The 19,363-nt window shown below is 44.3% G+C and overlaps 1 protein-coding gene across 2 annotated transcripts in view; it reads left to right on the top strand.

Moving 5' to 3' along the window:
• Nucleotides 1-19,363, top strand: part of NCKIPSD (NCK interacting protein with SH3 domain) — a 94,945-nt gene that overhangs the window by 25,786 nt on the left and 49,796 nt on the right. For both annotated transcript variants that reach the window (XM_034775892.1, XM_034775891.1), the window contains exons 2-3: nucleotides 13,609-13,721; nucleotides 15,442-15,643. In XM_034775892.1, the coding sequence (XP_034631783.1) occupies nucleotides 13,609-13,721; nucleotides 15,442-15,643 (315 nt within the window). The remainder of the gene's footprint in view (nucleotides 1-13,608; nucleotides 13,722-15,441; nucleotides 15,644-19,363) is intronic.

Raw genomic sequence — 19,363 nt, 5'->3', positions numbered from 1 at the left:
TGAAGGCAGAGAGAGACTCTACTGAGCACTTGGCTCCCAGCCTCTTATATAGGCCAGCTGAAGCCTGATTAGGGTATGGCCCAGCTGCAGCTGCTTCCCCAATCAGCCCAGCTTAGCAGCTCCCAGCCACCAGCCTTCACCCAGGGCTGTTTCAGGCCCTTTCAGGCAGGAGCGGGTGTCCACCCCGCTACAACATCTTTTAGAAAAATACTGGCAATTTTTAAATCAAAATTGGATAATTGAGAATCCACTGTGACCTTGTAAATTGTTCTAATGGTTAAATACCCTCACTGTTAAAAAATTTACTCCTGATTTCCATTCTGAATTTGTCTAGCTTCAAGTTCCAGCCATTGGGTCATGTTACACCTTTCTTTGAAGAGCCTATTGTCAAATACTTGTTCTTTGAGTGCTGGTCCCTCTGTGTATTCCATGAACCTGAGACCGGAGACTTCTAGCAACCAGTGTCCCTGGGTCTTTGCCTGCTCCCTTGCTCTCCTTGTGCTCCATGCTGAGGGCATAAGGGGCAGTGCAGAAACCTCTTAAGTTCTTTCTTACTGCCACATGGCCTGAGTTGGAATTTCCAGAACTGAAACTCTTTGACAATTTTTTTTGTAAATGTTTCAACGTTCTTGTATAGTTAGTTACTACTGTTAGGAGTTTTTATAAGTTTAGATAGTAGTTAAAATCTCTGCCCCAGGGGAATTCTCTGCTCTCCTGATACAGGATTTAGAGTATGTCCAGTGTTCTGGGCTTTAAGAATTGTGTTTCCTGCCCCTGATTATTTTTTAGTCAGCAGTGACCACTAGCACTGCCTCTATTTCCTTGAAGAAGTTCATATCTCCACTAAGTGCAGTACCTGCTACTCCTTTCCTAGCCAGATGCGTCAGGCAATAGAACTCCGGCTTTGGAAATACCTTTGGAACATGCCATCAGGCCCTGGTCAAATCCAGGGGAGACCCCTCTGTACATTGGTCTGAGACATCCCAGAGTGCACCTCCTAGTTCAGTGTCTGACTCAGGAGCAGAAACAATTGGAGCAAAGGACCCTTCATCTAGGCCTTCTCATGACAGTAAGACACAAGCACTCTCATAAGCTTAAAAACAGATCCCCTCCTAGATCTACTAAGGGAAGGTATCCCTCCCCAACCCTGTCCAAGTCAGGTGAGTCCTCATGCCCAGGACACAGGGACTTAAGGAGTCTAGTCTGTGAAAGAAGTTTATTGGAACATCTCTGAGGGTGAGATATTGCCTGTAATCAGTTTCTTAGTGTATTAGGCTTAGACTTGCCTGTTTTTGTTTTATTTTGCTTGGTGACTTACTTTGTTCTGTCTTATTACTTGAAACCACTTGAATCCTACTTTTTATATTTAATAAAATCACTTTGGTTTATTAATAAACCCAGACTAACTGATTAATACCTGGGGGAGCAAACAGCTGTGCATATCTCTCTATCAGTGATATAGAGGATGAACAATTTATGAATTTACCCTGTATTAGCTTTATATAGAGTAAAATGGATTTATTTGGGTTTTGGGTGCTGGAGACAGGTAACCTGCTGAGCTGTTTTTAGTTAAAGTCTGCAGCTTTGGTGGCATGCCACCAAGACCCTGAGTCTGTGTTACAGCAGGCTAGCGTGTTTGGCTCAATAAGGCAGGGTTCTGGAGTCCCAAGCTGGCAGGGAAAACTGGCTCAGAGGTAATTTCAGCAATTTCAGTGACAGTCCCAAGGGGATCTCTGAGACTGAACCCATCACACCATCATCTTCCCATATGTGGACAACTGGCGGCATCTTAAGGCAGGACGCGTCCAAAAATCATAGCGTGAACCTTGTTGCTGCACCATCTCTTTGCATTTGCCATGGGCCGACTTATAGATCAGGTTATGCACAACCCTTGTACATCTGTCCAGATTTGCCTTACTCTCCTGTGTCACATGATGTCATGTACTTGCATAATGCTGTTAGCCAGATACCTCTGCTGCCTGCAGGCTTGGTTTGAACAGTATATACATGGAGCAAGCAAACAGTATGAACGCTGTAGGGACCATCCCCCATCAAGATGAGGGCCTCTCTGGCTTGGTGGAAAGAATCCTGCAAATTACTGGGGGAAGGGTGGTGATTAGGCCTTTCTGTAAGTAAACTCTTGGGCCTGGTCTGTACCTAAAACTTAGTCACTCAGGGCTGTGACAAATTTCATCAACGTAGGTACGTCACCCTAACTCACTGTAAATGAAGCTACATCAACAGCAGAATTCTTCCATCAACCTAGCTATTGCCTCTTGAGGGAGTGGATTTACTATAATAATGGGGAAAAACCCCTTTCAGTGCTATAGTAAGTGCAGCAGTGCCACTGTAGTGCTTGTAGTGCGGACTTACCCTCAGATTGCATGCTGAATATAATCTGTGTCCAGTACACTGGAGGCTCCTTTTCCAGCCTGACTGTTAACTGGTCCTGTAGCTGGCAGGCTGTCTTTGATCCTCAAGTCCAGAATAATCCTTGTTTAAGGAACTTTTTTAAAGTTTATGCTGATGTTAATGAAAGGTGGGTAGAAAGGAGCACAGTCTGTTCTCTCAGGCCCTAGGGTTCTGTTGCAACAGCTGCTAAAAAGGTCCTTGGGATTTTCTGTCTAGTTTACATTTCTTTTTGTGCAATTCTCACATCTGTCCAGAAAAAAAATTAACTGATGGCTTTCCGCTCAGTCTGCCCCTTGAGGGTAAGAAGTGCTTTTTCCTCATTAGTGGCTTTAATAAAGCACATATGGTTGTGTTTATGGAGCATATACCTGAAAGCTACATTTGTGCTCCATGTGGCAGACTTAGGTTTTGCCTGGTCTAAATCCGCAGCTTACCTGCCACCCTCATTGATTCCTGTCTCTCAAATCCCTAGCTTTTCTTTCTCTGCACCTGGCCAACCCTGCAGGTGATAGAGGTGCTATGAGACTGCTGGCAGCTTCCCTCTAATAACTGCTTGTTGATGGTTGCTATTGATCTAGCAGCAAGCAATGGCTATGGGGAGTGAGATCAGCTTTATTTTTCTCCCTTCCCTCTCCTCTCAAGTCAGACGCTCTCTTGAAATGGTTGAAGCAAACTGTAGAACTTGCTGTTAATATCTATGCCTGTGGTTATCGGCAATATGAGTATTGACAGCAGAACAAGGTTGTGATTTTTTTTTTTCTCCCTGGGGGAAGAGAAATGACTGGTGGAGGAAGAGACACAAATAAAAAAAACTCTCTGCAAAATGGTATTTAAATAAAGCACAATGCACAGCATGTGATTGATCTCGTAAACGTAACATAAAATTGTCTAAAATGAAAAGCTTGAAATTCTGTAGGTATACAATAAAGCTTTGTATCTGCCCCAGTTTTTTGTGCCTGTCCTTGGATACTGATATAATTTTACCAGTTTGTTTTTTCAGCCCTAGCTTGCTACAAAGATTCCACATACCAATCCTATGATAGCTGCTGAGCTGGGTATGTAGAAGAGTTCTTTTGAAAAATGACAGCATTCTAAACTCAGCTGTTCTGTCTTCCATGATTTTACCTTCCATTTTCCACCATTTTGCTGCAGCCTCCTTCCTAAACGTAGATTTGGGTAGAAATATGGATCTTCAATCTTAAATGCTAGAACAGAAGAGAGGAACTCAGCTTTAGGTTACATCAGCCATGTTTCAGCTGTTGATTCCTCTTGTGGACGCCATCCTATGACTTGTCTTTAGGATCAGTGATGTTTGCCAAGTAATGGAACGGTTCCATAGCTTCTGTGAATAGTCTTTCAGTTTTCTCTTTGTGTAGATCCAGTTCTTTACTAATCAATTCAAGACAGATTTCACCTGAGACTACATCAGTCTGTAATATGGCAAGTACCTCTAAAACCACCTTCGACTGCTTCGGTAATTAGTTGTCATATAAAATGTGTGCTATTTTTTGACCAAAGTTTCCTTGTGCTTTGTAGACATTTCAATATACTTGTGGTAATTGGATGCAGATAGAGACCAAATATCACTGAGGAGCTGGGACATCAATCCTCCTTTTTCAGTCATTAAACTGGAGGCAAATGATGGTTGTGGAAGAATTTTTGGACTTCTGTAACTACCACTACTACTGATTTTTTTTTTTTTTCAGTGAAGTTTAAATAGAATGCCAAACACCCGTGTCAGAAGTTTAGAATAATTGTCCTTGAGGAATTCTGTCCTTTTTCATAGCTTCATTAAAGACCAACTTGTCATATATTTCTCTTCATTCTTGAATGGCATCTTCAGCAAACACAGTGGTCTGCAGTTTCCTTTTCAACTGTAGAAACAATAGCTGAAAGAAAGTACATGTTTTTCCCTGTGTAGGTGTTTGTAACCATCACGGGTCACTTCTCAAGATTGACTTACCATTTTGTACTTGTGTCAATGTGGATTCTTCTTCTTTAATTTTTTTCTCTTGTTTCACTTCTGCCATCTAGTAGTGGCTATGTGAACTTAAATCTGTTCTGAGAAGCATATTCAGGGTAAAGTGCTTCAATCATTTCTTTAAACTGCTCGTCTTATATTACATTGACGATTATGATGTTAATGTGAAGGGTGCAGGTTTGATCTGTAATAATGTATAAATACTGTATCTGACATCGTCATTGTCCTGCTGGTTATTGGATGCATTTGTTGCTGCTTTGTTAGTGCAAATCTTAAAGACTAAGGCTTTTTCAAGCTGATATCTTTCCTAGGTAATGTCCATCTCTAATCTTTTTGAGTAACAAAGAATCAGTTTTGTGTTATATCATAGTCCCTGAGTGCATCTGCACTGGAAAAATAAAAATCCTGATTTCAACAGTCATCAAAGTGCTACTGCACCAGAACTAAGCTGCTAATGGAGGGCCGGGTGTTCATACTACTGTCAGGATACCGTGAGCAATGACATGATGATGGTAAAATCATCTGAGCCCCTCTCTATGCCTAGGGAGGTTGTGGAATCTCTGTAGTTTAAGAGCAGGTTGGACAAACACCTGTCAGGGATGATCTAGATGATATTTAATGCTGCCATGAGTGCAGGGGACCGGACTAGATAACTCCCGAGGTTCCTTCCAGATCTATGATTCTATGCTCGCTCTTACAGCATTGGTAACACTGAAATGTGCGTAATGACTTTGCTAAAGCACGTGATCAGATGTCCCCATGATCATGAAGAATTGGGAGAGACTGGAAGAGATGGAATATTGTTAGACAGAAGCTAACCGTCCCAAAGGCAAAGAAAAGCCTGTTTTAGAAGGGAGAGCTTGCAGGGCCTGTCCAATCTGTAATGGGCCAATGCAGTAAATATGTAAATCTTACACACGTGTGTGCACAGAGCATGGCTGCAGTCCATCTTCTGTTCACTCAGACAGCCCATAAGGGTCTATTTGTCTAGAGGAATGTTTGTCTGAAAGGTATGATTATTCTGGACTGCTGAACAAGTTTTTTGCTCTGATTGCATCTAAAAAGCCCAGGCATTTTGCAGAGTGACACTTGCAGATGAATGCAAAATGAGGAAGAAGGGAAAGTTTATTTTTGGTGGTATTGGGGAAGTAGGGAGGGAGGACTGTTGAGGTGAAAGGTTATAATGCCATTGTACACAATACACCCACTGGGGTTTTCTGAAAAATGCGAAAACCCTGAATCGACTTAAATTTCTCTTCCCGGTACTGGGAGAGGGATAGCAAGAATACTGACAAATTCTGGATTTTATTTTTCAGTAGGAAAAAAAATCAGATTTTTAGAGGGTTTAAATATTTCCTTAAGACAAAACTGCCCTCAGCTGAATGAGGATATCAGGAATGAGAAATGCATGCTGGTGTTCATCCCTGTCTCTTTGGGATCTGGGAAGGGTGCACTGCTCCAGTCATAGATTGTACCACCATGCACAGCTGACCAGTAGCACATTTCAAAGTGTAGATCTGTATTAGCCTCTCCTCCCCCCCCATCATAATGTTTGATCTCCATGCTACGGGGTAAGAGAGGAAGCCTGCAGACCAGCTCTAGCGACATGCTTCCTGTTTGCTCATGTTATCAGTAGAGAGAGAGAAATACTGATTTATGGAAGGTTCTGTAATTCCCTCTGCTACGCTGTAAAGAAGGAAACCTCAATTCTTGTATACTGTTCAAGGGCATATTTAAATGTAACCTGTTAGTTAAATGAATTTCACATGCATAAGAGATTCTTCTTGTGTTTGAGGAGCACCATTTTATAGGATATAGACTGAGGTATAACTAATTCAACACTAGTGTGGCCAGTGACTGTCAAAGTTAACTGCTCTTCCCTCTGCTTCGCCTTTGGTGTCCAGCCTACCTGTGCCAGGCCAGATATGGAGCACAGTCTCTTTGATACAATTTCTTTTAATTGATTTAACAAGAAACTTGCAATTAATCTCTTCTCGTACGACCTTCTGGAATGAAAATCCGTATAAATGCTTTTTCAATAAAATCTCCACCACTACTGTGGTTGCCAGGCTCGCTGCACCACTGTCCCATCTATGGATCTTATCAAGTGCATCACCCCCCTGTGTGAGGTCTTGAGCCTTTGAGGGTATGTCTACATTGCAGTTAGACACCCGCGGCTGGCCCATACCAGCTGCTCTGGGCTCGTGGGGCTCTGTCTGCAGGGCTGTTTATTTGCAGTGTAGATGATCTGGCTCCAGCTGCAGTCCAAGCTCTGGGACTCTCCCACTTGGGCTCTCCCAGAGCCCGGGCTCCAGCCCAAGTCCGAAAGTCTACATTGTAATTAACCAGTCTTGCCCTGGAAGCCTGAGTCAGCTGACATGGGCCAGCTGTGGGTTTTTAATTGCAGTGTAGATGTACCCTAATGCCTTGGGTGGAATTCTGCAATTCACCTGCTCTGACTGGGACCTGGATTTACAGCCCTTGGGCACCAGCTGTGACTACTTCAGCAGGTCCAACTTGGTTTGGCACCCAGAAGCCCTTTTTCTCTGGGTGTCTGTGACGCTATGTTTGCAGTGATATAGAAATAGCTTCTTCAAAAGATGCACAGCATTTATTGTATGTCTACAATGCAATTAAAAATCTGCAGCTGGCCCACGTCAGCTGACTCGGGCTCTTGGGGCTCTTTAATTGCAGTGTAGACTTCTGGGCTCGGTGATAGGGTGCCAGAGCTTGGGCTGCCCGAGTCCAGAAGTCTACACTGCAATTAAACAGCCCTGCAAGTCCAAGTCAGCTGGCACAGCCAGCTGTGGGTGTCTAATAGCAGTGTAGACATACTCTTAGAGAAAGGTGTAACAGTGAAAAGCCTACGCTGGTATTAGTTACACCATCATAAGTCCCTCATATCCCAGCTAACTCTATCTCATGCTGTGAGCAGGCTGCTAAACCCAGCTAATGTCTCCCCCATCTCCCAGCTGTCAGCTTTTCCTTTCTGACCCAAATCCCCTCTCCCTTTTCTGTGGTCTCTTCATTTTTTTGTCGTCTTTGATCCCAGTTGGCCTTGGGGAGGGTACCCCATTCTAGTCTGGATGGAGCTATCAATTGTTATCTTAACTACTTGCAACTGAAGTGGACTTATCTGTGTCATTGTTTTACATTTCTTGCTTGGCACCTGTACAGCCCCCTTTGGTTTAGGTGTATGTGTTCGAATAGGCAGCAGTACAAAATGGAACAGGGAAACTGAGTGACATACAATATTAATCAATATTTTCCCAGTTCATCACAAATACATCTCTAAAATATCAGTCTGACTCCATCCATGTTAGCTAAGAGTATTCTATTGATTTGTCTTAAAGCACTATTGTTTAGAATTGTGGCTCGGTGGCCCGGTCATGGTCCACCACTGCGTTGTACAAACACAGAACAACAACAAAAAATTTCAGTGCAGGTGGTACAAAAGCAAGGAACATCTGAATAGCCCTGTGAGTACACTCTGCTGCATCCTTGTACATTCACTTCCCCCACTTGGGGATATCTAAGAAAGTGCAGCTTCAACCACCCACTCACTTTCTTCTAGTCACCGTAATCAGTGTATCCATTTAATCCCTGTCCGCCCTTGTTCCCTTCCAGGAAAGGTAGCGTTTCCTTGTCTACACAGTTTTGTTCATAAGCCATATAGTCAATAGCTAACAAGAATTGTATAGTTCTCCATACCACTTAGTTATACTTAGGGCTCCATGATCCAGTATCCATGCTGTTGTGGGCCTGCTGATTTGGTCTAAGTCAAATGCATGGGCATCACACTGAGTGCTCCTGCAATGGCATCCATCCAGGGATACATGCTACCTGCATTTCTTTCCCACTACTTCAGTCTTACTGTAGATGCTTGATAGAAGCTAAAGGCTGGTCTACACTAGCCAATTAGATTGACCCAGCTACGTTGCTCAGAGGTGTGAAAAATCCACACCCCTGAGCAATATAGTTAAGCCAACCTAAGTCCCCATATAGCTAGTGCTAGTTTGATACAAAAATTCTTCCATCGACCTAGCTACCTACTCTCAAGGAGATGGATTTACTGCAGTGAGGGGAGAACCCTCCAGTCGCTGTAGTGTCTACACTAAAGTGCTGTAGTGGTTAGTGTAGACCAGGGGTAGGCAACCTATGACACGTGTGCCGAAGGCGGCACGCGAGCTGATTTTCAGTGGCACTCACGCTGCCCGGCTCCTGGCCACCAGTCTGGGAGGCTCTGCATTTTAATGTAATTTTAAAATGAAGCTTCTTAAACATTTCAAAAACGTTATTTACTTTACGTACAACAATAGTGTAGTTATATATTATAGACTTAGAGTAAGAGACCTTCTAAAAATGTTAATGTATTACTGACACGCGAAACCTTAAATTAGAGTGAATAAATGAAGACTCGGCACACCACTTCTGAAAGGTTGCCGACCCCTGGTGTAGACATATGCTAAGTGATGGTTGGGACTACACCTTATTAGATATTCTCAGGGTGGAGGGAATGACTGTATAATGAAATGCCTCTGAGGGAGATGTCAGCAATGGAGGTCAGACTCCACGCCTCTGGTTCTAAATGCATGAGTCTCTACTGCCTGAGCCGAGACCCAGATCTGCTAGAGCAAAAGCTGTAGCAGATTCATAAACCTCTACATAGTCCAGCTAGCAGAGCGTGACAGAGCCATGCTATGCTAGTGTGGGTTACATGTGCATTAGCAGAGTGTGCATAAACCCCAGCTGATACTGCTGTTCAGAAATTCCGCCCTCATGCTCCTGAGCCCCATAGATCACCGGCGTTCAGGCAGTCATCTCAAAGAACCACAGATACTATGCTAAGTAATGCTCTTTTTAAAGTACAGTGGAAAAAGCAGAGGGAAAATGCAAGTAGAATAGATCTTTATGTGCAACTATTGCTCTGAGTTTCTGAGATGGCTGCTACTTAAGTTACAGGGGGGAAAGAATTTGTAGCTAAGGGTATGTCTACACTACCCGCCAGATTGGCGGGTAGCGATCGATCTATCAGGGATTGATTTATCGCGTGTAGTGTAGATGTGATAAATCGATCCCCGATCGCTCTCCTGTCGACTGCTGAACTTCAGCTCGGCGAGGGGCGGAAGCAAAGTCAACGGGGGAGCGGTGACCGTCGATCCTGTGCTGCGAGGACGCGAAGTAAGTGATTCTAAGTCGATCTAAGATACGTCGACTTCAGCTACGCTATTCTTGTAGCTGAAGTTGCGTATCTTAGAGCGATTCTCTTCTCCCCCGTGTAGACCAGACCTAAGATATTTGCAATCCTAACTATGAATTTTGCCTTTACAGAATCCATGGTCCTTTCTGACTGCACAGAATTTTTCTCTTTTCTCCCAGTGGAGCCTTGCCTTGCCAATGCCATTTTGATTGATTAAGAAGTGTGCAGGTGACTTATGCTTGCCATTCCTGGCTAGTCACTCGATTTATGGTGTGACTATATTCATTATGATGATGTTTATTATGGTGGTGCCTAGGATGGGAGCTTAAAGACCAAAAATGTAGTCCTTGCCCTGAAGAGCTTCCAGTCTAAGTGAAGATGTAACTGAGCAGTAGGGTGACCAGGTAGCAAGTGTGAAAAATCGGGACGGGGCTGGGGGGTAATAGGCACCTATCTAAGAAAAAGCCCTAAATATCGGGACTGTCCCTATAAAATTGGGACATCTGGTCACCCTACTGAGCAGTGATTAACTAAAAGCACTGGGCCTTGGGGAGAGTGAGATGAATCACCATAAGATCATGCAGGCAAGATTTGGTAGTGGTGCACACTTTGTGGAAAGCCTGAGAATTGTTTTAATTGTGCGGTTTGACACAGTGAATGGATATACTGGGAGATAAGTGCGTCATTTGGTAGCAAGCCCTTTGACCAGTTCAGTGGTGGTACTGTATTGAGAGGCTGTGGCAAGTGCTGCATCACACCTTCAGCCAGGACATTTGGAAGCAGTGCAGGAACTTTGCAGGTGGAGGGACTAAAACAGTTTTATAAGAGGAGCTGTGTCACGGAGTGTGGGGGAATCAGGACCCTGCACCCCTCTTCCTGAGATTCACCATGACTCTCAGCCAGCCAGTAAAACAGAAGGTTTATTAGATGACAGGAACACAGTCCCAAGCGGAATGTGTAGGTACCACCAGAACCCCTCAATCAAGTCCTTCTGGGGGGTTTAGGGAGCTTAGACCCCAGCTTCCCTGCGTTGCACCACCCAGCCCAAAACTGAAACTCAACCAAAACTCCTCCAGTAGCTTTCTCCCCCCTCCCCTCTGCTCCTCCTCTCCTTTGTTCAGTCTCCCGGGCAGAAGGTGTTATTTCTCCCAACCCCCCTCCTGGCTCAGGTTACAGCTCAGGTAGCTTCCTTCAAGGGAAGTCCCCCATCCCCAATGCAACCCCCCTGCAACATTCCCAGTCAAATCTGCTCCGCTCCCTGCTCCGTCACAAACTGTTGGCAGCTTTCAGGGAAGTTGCCCTCCCTCCTCTGGGGAGGGAAGCACTGAAGATTTCCTTACTGTTGTACTTTCCCTATCCCAGAGGGGAAACACAGCTCACCTAAGTTTTCTCCTATCTTCTCAGAACGTGAAATGCCTTCTCTGAAACGCTTTGCCTTTCCTCCCTTCCCAAACGCTGTTCTAAATATATTCAAGTAAGCCCTGCTTGGGCTTTTAAATTAGATCTGTCATTAGAGGTGGAAAAGTCTGCCTTTGAGGGGAAGTGTTGAGGGGGGTTTTTCCTAGGTGCATGCTAGGCTGTTAGAGGTAGCTTAGCCCACATCTGTGGTGTTTAATGAGCAGATATTTTTATTTTAACATACTTTGGATTTGTCTCCTAAAACAGATTCCCCTGCTGTTTTCTCCTTATCGCTTGTCTTACAAGAAAACTAAAAATGGTCTCTTTGAAAAAATAAAGTGTTTCAGAGGCACTTTCATTCCCTGCCTTGTTTGGCATTTTTCAGTGTTGTCTGCAGGTTGCTGTAAATACACATTTGGCTTAGTAATTAATCAATGCATAAATAATACATAGTGTGTTATCAGAGCCTGCACACCAGTGCTGTGGAGGCAGCGCATTCAGCCCCTGTGGAGAGGGATTGCCTTGTGCTGCTCCGCAGCAACCCCCCATGGCCAATTAAGGTGCATCCTTGATGAGCTTCCAAATGCTCTTTGGCCAGATAAATGGTTGCTGTGATGTGGGCAGGGGGTAAAGCAAGGAAAAAGGAAGGAGATCCTCAGCATTCAGACAGATGGAGTGAATGCCTGATTAAAAGCAAAAAACCCACATGCTCTGAACTGAGAATGCAGGCAGTGGTTTTTTTAATGGTCAGCACACTCAGCCCAGGAGTATTAATTCCCAACTATCTTATATTCAGGGTTCTACTACTGACTTGTTGTGACCTTGCACAAATTACTCACCAATACATAGTCTGCCCTGGACCGCAGTTGCCCTGTGCCTAAAAGTGAGGCTTGCGTAATGATTGTAAAGCACTTAGGCTAGGTCTACACTACCCGCCTGAATCGGCGGGTAGAAATCGACCTCTCGGGGATCGATTTATCGCGTCCCGTTGGGACGCGACAATCGATCCCCGAATCGGCGCTCTTACTCCACCAGCGGAGGTGGGAGTAAGCGCCGCCGACAGAAAGCGGCAGAAGTCGATTTTGCCGCCGTCCTCACAACGGGGTAAGTCGGCTGCGATACGTCGAATTCAGCTACGCTATTCACGTAGCTGAATTTGCGTATCTTAAATCGACTCCCCCCTGTAGTGCAGATGTACCCTAAGAGAACTTCAGGTGGAAGGTGCTGAATATGTATAAAGTCTTAATATACAAAATCTTTTAGGAATATTTCAAGCATAGCGGCCAACTTGAATCTTTCCTGTCCTTTCATTCCAGTCATTCCTTGTAGCGCAAGCTATTTGGCCCTGGTCCAACTTGCCTTGTGTGGATAAGCACCTAGCCCGGGTTCTGTAACATGGTGTCTGCCTCCATCTCCGCTAAGTGGGTTGGGAGAAATGGATCTGGGATTTGAAGTCTAAGTAGACAAAGCCATGGTGCGAAATCACTGGGGAATGGAAGGTCCAAAGTCCATGTTATAGGAGGATTGAGCTGTAATTCAACTAGATTGGGGAAACTGCTTCAGTTTTAAATCCTGCCAATGTGGTGCAGTATTATTTTCCTGAATGCACAGCCACTGTGAATGACAGTTAAACCTGTTCCAAAGCTTTTGGACATGGTCTGACTGATGAATTAGATGTTTTCTGGTGTTTTTTGTCTTGAAAAGCTGGTATTGTCAACAAAAAAATGTGCTAAATTGGCTGGCAGGCATGTAACTAGAAGAGCAAATGATACAATGATGACTTGAGTGGGAATCCGGAAAAGCCATTTCAGCAGCAAAATTGTTAGAAAACTAGCAAGAAAAAATGTGAATAAAAGGGCAAACAGTACGGTAGCAAACTGGCATGAGAGGGTCTCCAGATACTTGGTGTGCATGTTACTTCAGAGGTGGATAAATGTAGCAGAAGGAATGAGCATGGAACAAACTATGTGTTGCAGTGGAAACTCAGAAGCGTACTGTGGCAATCTGAATGTGAAATTGATCTGAAGAGCTGTTCCATGCTCTTTGTGATTGATCTTCGTGTAATGAATTGTTGGAATTCAGGGCCCAGAAGGCAAGTGCATGGAGCTGTGATGTGTTTTTCATCTCTAACAATAAATCTTGAATAGACAGAATCCATTTTGTAAAAAGAACAGGAGTACTTGTGGCACCTTAGAGACTAACAAATTGATTAGAGCATAAGCTTTCGTGTGGGCTGTAGTCCACGAAAGCTTATGCTCTAATAAATTTGTTAGTCTCTAAGGTGCCACAAGTACTCCTTTTTGCGGATACAGACTAACACGGCTGCTACTCTGAAATCCATTTTGTGTACACCTGCACATTTTTAAAAAATCAGTTTTTAAAAAGTTGATTCTTCAAAGAGATAATGAACAGACCAGGACAGTTGACACTGGCTATCATCATATGCCATGGTTCTGGGCAACTAAAGCCTTTCTCTTGTTTCCGTTAGTCGTCTGAGTTCTCTGCACTGCCTGTTCCTGTGGATTTCTTATGCTGTCAGCTTCACTTAATGTGAAGTGCGATGGAAAGGAATCTGAAAATGAAGATATGGTAACATGTAGCATGTTGTGTTCCATAGGTGCTGGAACAAGATGTGGTTTTGCAGTCTATTGACAGAGCTATTGAGGCTATCCACAATGCAGCTATGAAGAATGGAGGCAAATACAACTTGGAGCAGAGGGATGTCCTCCAGTAAGTACAGCCAGTACCTGGGACAGATGGGAAAAGAGCATGAGCTGTCAAGTCCCAAAGAGTCAGGGAAAGAGTGAACTTAGTGGTACAGCCACGGTGGGAGGTTGCTCAGTGTTCCAGTCCTGGGTGTGGTTAATAAGGGATGGCCGGGTTGTCAGTTGGTAACTGGAGCCCCACTGCTGCTAAGTAAACAAAGGACTGAAGTACTCAGGGAGCCCTCCAACTCACTGATGTGAGAGCCAGGTGATGAACAGCTGAGTCTCCAATCACCACTGCAGTGCCTCCTCTCAATTTCTGCCCACAATTCCATTTTCCTCCAAGCAAAGCAGCTTCTCCAACTCACTGGGCACCTGTCTGCCAGTCTAACCCACCACATGTGGTTTAGAGCGTCACATTGGCTAGAGGCTTGCTTGACAGTTCTCTCTACAAGTGTGAGGGAGATGGGGGGGGGGGCATACTCTGGTTCAATTGCAATCCAGGTTGGGAAGAGAGATATTGCACCTTCTTTGGCTGTTCCAGTTTGCCCTCTCAGATGCAGCTGCCCCGCTGGTTCCTTTCTTCCTGCCCCCAAGCTTGTAGGTCACTTGGCCTTTTTACCCTTATCTTTAAATCTGCTCTTGGTTAAAACATGAACAAGAGAACATCTCTCCCCTAAAGTCAGTGATTCAGTGTTAAGGTCTAGAGACTACACCTCTACCCCGATATAACGTGACCCGATATAACATGAATTCGGATACAACGTGGTAAAGCAGTGCTCCTGCGGGCCGGGGCTGTGCGCTCTGGCGGATCAAAGCAAGTTCGATATACCGCGGTTTCACCTATAACGCGGTAAGATTTTTTTGGTTCCCAAGGACAGCATTATATCGGGGTAGAGGTGTACTTGTTTATCTCTGTCCCTTGGCCCTTGCTCCTCCAGGGTGAGGACTCTACCTTCCCCGGTGATAGCACGGTAATTGTACCTTCTGCAGCTGCTGTCCAGCCAGTGACACTGAAACACCTAGGCACTTTTTAGAAGATCGCTCAGAGAAGTGATACTTCAGCATCATGACACTGCTACAAAGTGGTTTCAAGGCTGAATTTGCCAAATGCATCCTGTAAAGGAAACTATGCAGCTAGTAGAGTGGCATATAACTCCCTTGCCCTGAAATAAAAACCCACCTGAGCAGTGGTGGTCAGAGAGGCTGAATTGGTGTCCAGAGCTTGCTGAAGTTGGGTGTATTTGTTTCTTTCCTTTATTGCTTAAAAATGTAAATCTATTGGGATTAGCGAACATCAGAGCAGGGTGTCTTTGTAATACACCATTAACAATTGCTTGCTATGAGACTTTTGATACCTCGAGTTATGGATTGAGGCATATCTACTTCACCTCAAATCAAACAATCATGGACATTGTAAGGGAGTCATAGAGCTAAGGTGCAGGCAAGTCTAAAGCGTGTGGCATAACAACTAGCCTTCCGTACCATGAAGTGGAGATATGTCTCCTGTGAACCCTGATTCACAAATCATGTGCTTTTTACAAAGACCCTTCCCTCCTCTCAGAGAGGTGCTTCCTCAGTAGTTCAGTGGAGTTGGACTTATTCTGTCCTCAGTAAAGATCCTTACTATGGAGACGTCTATTGTAGCCACAGTCCAGTTTCAGACTTAAGCTTTTTGGCATTGGGTACTGACTTCATCGCTTCACCTGTGTCCCTAATGCCCCTGTTCCTGTTCCATCTGCCAGGAAACTGATCCATCATCGGAAGGAGACTGTGTCACGCAAAGGTCACTCACCAACCAGTCAAGGAATGATTATGACCCCATCCTCCAGTGATCACCTTTTGGATTTAGCAAGACAGCCCAATGGCATGTGCCGGACGGGTTATGAGCGACATCACAGCCTGCCAAACACGGAGATCCAAGAGGATGATGAAGGTCTTTACCAGGTAACAGCATCTTGGCCTCTTCTAGATTCTTCCTTAAAGGGTCCTTCCCTCTTGTATCGTACATAATATTCCCTGTGCAGTTTCAGTCACACTTGTTGCCTTGAGCTATAGTGTAGCTTCACTGTTTGCTACTATACAGCTGCTGTGTCCCATCCCAGGCATGGATGGTGTGATATCTGTGTATTCTTTACATTTATAAAGCACTTTGGGATCACTGAGGGTACAAGACTATGTAAACATGCAAGATCTTCTCTAGTTTGTGCTACTATCTCTTTCTTGACACCTTTTTAAAGAGCTGCTGATTCCTCAGAGAATACTTTGAAATACATTGTTTTTAGTTCTGCTTAGGTCATATTGTTTCTGTGCTTTTATTTCCTCCTTATTAAATCTGCACAAAAATGGAATATCTGTTCCTTAGGAATTCCTCTGTGTATCTGCTTATTCCTGTGCTCAAATTGTGAAGATCCTGTTTTCTTGTGAACATCCCTAGTAGTAACGAATTAGAGGAGGAAAACATAGGAAATGTGACTTAAAAGCAGAATTCTATCTAAATGAAACAAAATTACTGCGAGCCATCAACAAGTCTTCAAAGAGACAGGCCAGGACAGACTTAGCACCAATTGTTTGGATTAGATTATGTAACTGATTATATGGTGGGAGGTAGCAAAGAGATGGGAGTTCCCCTCATAGAGATGGGACATGTTGGGGTAGGGTTGCTGCATCTGTCCAAGATGAGTGTTTATAGTGGCACCATTACCCTGTCACTGCTGATAGGAGGGGCTTGTTACTGACTTAATAAGGAAACATAAGTCTGTGGAGATAAAAAGGGGCTGGTCTACAGGCTTCCTAACAAATCCTTTCTTTCTCTACCCCAGTACTCTGCCCCTGTAGGCAGCCAAACCGACCCAATTCTAAAGCCCTCTGATAAAGGAGAAAACCAGCTATGCTTTTTTAGGATAGCCAAATGGCGTGACAAACCTCCAAGTAATGCTGAATTCCCATCTTCTTTTGTAAGTCTGCACTCACCTGGCTGCAGGGAAGATCCAAAGGAACATAAATTCTTTGACTTAACAAGAGGGCACGGCGCCCATCTATGATGGATGAGACTGACAACTTTGGGTGTGTTCTCATTAGAATGTGCTTGCCCATGTTGAAAAGCTAATTAGATTATAATTAACCTCTGGGTGGGGATATTTCTGATACACTGCAAAAATACAAAATGGAGCAGAAATATCCCTCCCACACCTTATGCAAAAAAGCAAAAGCCACACTACCCTGTCTGTAAGGTAATTTCCTCCTTTCTGCTTCTAAAGCTGTTTTAGGGGAAAAATGCATTTTAAACCCTTTCCTGTGGTGTTTGAGAGGAGCAGAGGCTTACAGGGAGACACCTTTTAACTGCTGTGGGTTTCTAGTTAAGTCCTATTGTTGCACATACTGTCACTTTTGGCAAGATTTTGGTGGGTGGTTTACACTTCAACAGTGATGCTGCCTCCTTGCTTCTCAGAGGCTGAACTGAATGGAGAGTGTAGCTGGACACTTTTTTAATTCATCAGCCTAAGGTAGTCCTGTGAGGACCAATTCCTATGGAGGAGAAAAAAATCTAGAGTATTATAGCAGAGTGACATCTCTGCTGGAGTTAAGGTTAAGGCCAGCTTTTTGTTTAAAGCTTGACTGTTCTAAGTGCTCTGAAATCCATATTGTTAATCAAATTTTGTTGAAATTTGTTACATCTCGTGGGGATATGGGGTACTGTCAGTGATCTAAATTTGGGGCCATTTAACCAAGGGGTTCGTGAGTTACAGCCCATGGGGAAAAGACCGCTTTTCTTAAAGTTGACACATTTTTTGCTGACCGAGATCAAACCAGGGCTCACCTCATTGTACCAGGGTCTGATTCTCAAGGATTACCCAAATAGAGTGCTTGGTACCCACCAGCCTTTGAGGGAAATCAAATTAAAATGTTGTTTCAAAAAGAGTTTGCTTCTCCAGTTAGGCAAGCTAAGACTCACATGCCTCGTCGCCCACCTAATGGAATACAGTGAAGTGGGTTTTAGCCCATGAAAGCTTATGCCCAAATAAATGTGTTAATCTCTAAGGTCCCACAAGGACTCCTCATTGTTTTTTCATGTGCAGAAAGAGGCTAACTCTCTCTGAAAACTATCTCTGCATCACAGGACCTGGGTGTCTCCAAGCATGTGTTAGTCATTGAATCTGAGCACTACCCCGAGCACTCTGAGGAAGAATGGGGCAGAGGCACCGGTCAGCCCCACATTCCCCTCCCATGTATGTATCATGAGCTGGGCCACCTGGCCCATCCACAGGGATGTGACCCCTCATTTAGGCAAGCTTCCTCCAGAACCTGGCTCACATATCTTAGGTTATATCCTCCCCCATCTCCCTATCCACTATGTGAGCTGAAATCTGGGGGTCCCTGCCCCCTGGTGATGTGTGAGCCTGGCATCTGTGTGTATGTGCCAGAATGTGAGACTCCTGCCCATCTATGGGGATGTGACCATCCAACCCTGCCCCCCTCCTGAGTCAGATTTGAGGGGGCTTGTCTTTTTAGGGGTGTCTGAGCCCCTTTCCCTCCCCCGATGTGAGTCAGGATCTGGGGAAGTCCTTCCCCTCTGGATGGAGAGCTCAAGCTGGTATGCACCAAGAACATACTGCTGAGACTAGGGTGGGGAGCTGAGAACATTCATGCTTGACACGTATCATAAACTCTCCAGGGGAGTGGGGGGGAACACTTTTAATAACTGATTAATAGTTCATTGATAATTAATATCCAGTTGATAACTAATACTTGTAAAAATTGTAACTGTGATTAGTGAGTGAGAGGGGTTCTCTCGAGTCCAGGTTAGTTTATTAATAACAAACCTCAGCTAAATCAGCTTTGTTTGGATTTGTTGGTTTAACAAAGACAGCACCTGCCCAGAGAGGCACGAGATACCAACAGCTGCAGAAGCCCTTCCCCGTATGTACTTGCTATCAGTCCAGACTGCGGATGGTGTCTACTTCCTCTTGATTTCTCAGGGCAGTTATACCAATATTACTCTTTTGTGTTTCTCATTCCAGTCCTTGTTTATTTCCTCCTCTTTGGTACCTACTTCTTATCTTAGGTCATTTTCTAAGATTTCTGTTCCCTTGTAACTTTACAACTGCCTCAATACCTTATGAAGAACAGGAGTACTTGTGGCACCTTAGAGACTAACAAATTTATTAGAGCGTAATTAATTATTTGTTAGTCTCTAAGGTGCCACAAGTACTCCTGTTCTTTTTGAGGATACAGACTAACACGGCTGCTACCCTGAAACCTGTCAATACCTTATGGTTAGTCATTGCTTATTTCTGTTTTGGGGTAATGTTGTTATAACTCTTGTGCACATTTTGTGGTTAATATTCCTCAAATATCTCTTACAGCAATTTCTAAAGGTTATTGCTTAGTAAAATTTCACTCCTGAAAATTAACTTACCTGCAGAGCATTATGGGACTCCTGCTGCCAAGCAAACCTTAGGTTCTTTCTTTGGCCAGTTTGAACTGCTCCATTCACATCAGTGGGTGGTGCTGGCACTTAAGACATCTCAGAGGTATTGTTTCAGGCTGTATTCATCTCCATCAGGTATTGTTTCAGCTGAGAACATCTCACTGAGATGCATGGGCCACTTAACACCTCTCTGAGCCTGCTGTGCTGCTAATGGATATGTAGAGCCCCCCCCCCCC

The sequence above is a fragment of the Trachemys scripta genome, chromosome 7, assembly GCF_013100865.1.
Source record: "Trachemys scripta elegans isolate TJP31775 chromosome 7, CAS_Tse_1.0, whole genome shotgun sequence".
In the NCBI taxonomy this organism is placed as follows: Eukaryota; Metazoa; Chordata; order Testudines; family Emydidae; genus Trachemys; species Trachemys scripta.
Note: the sequence above shows the minus strand (reverse complement) of the source record. Positions and strands in the feature narration are given on the sequence as shown.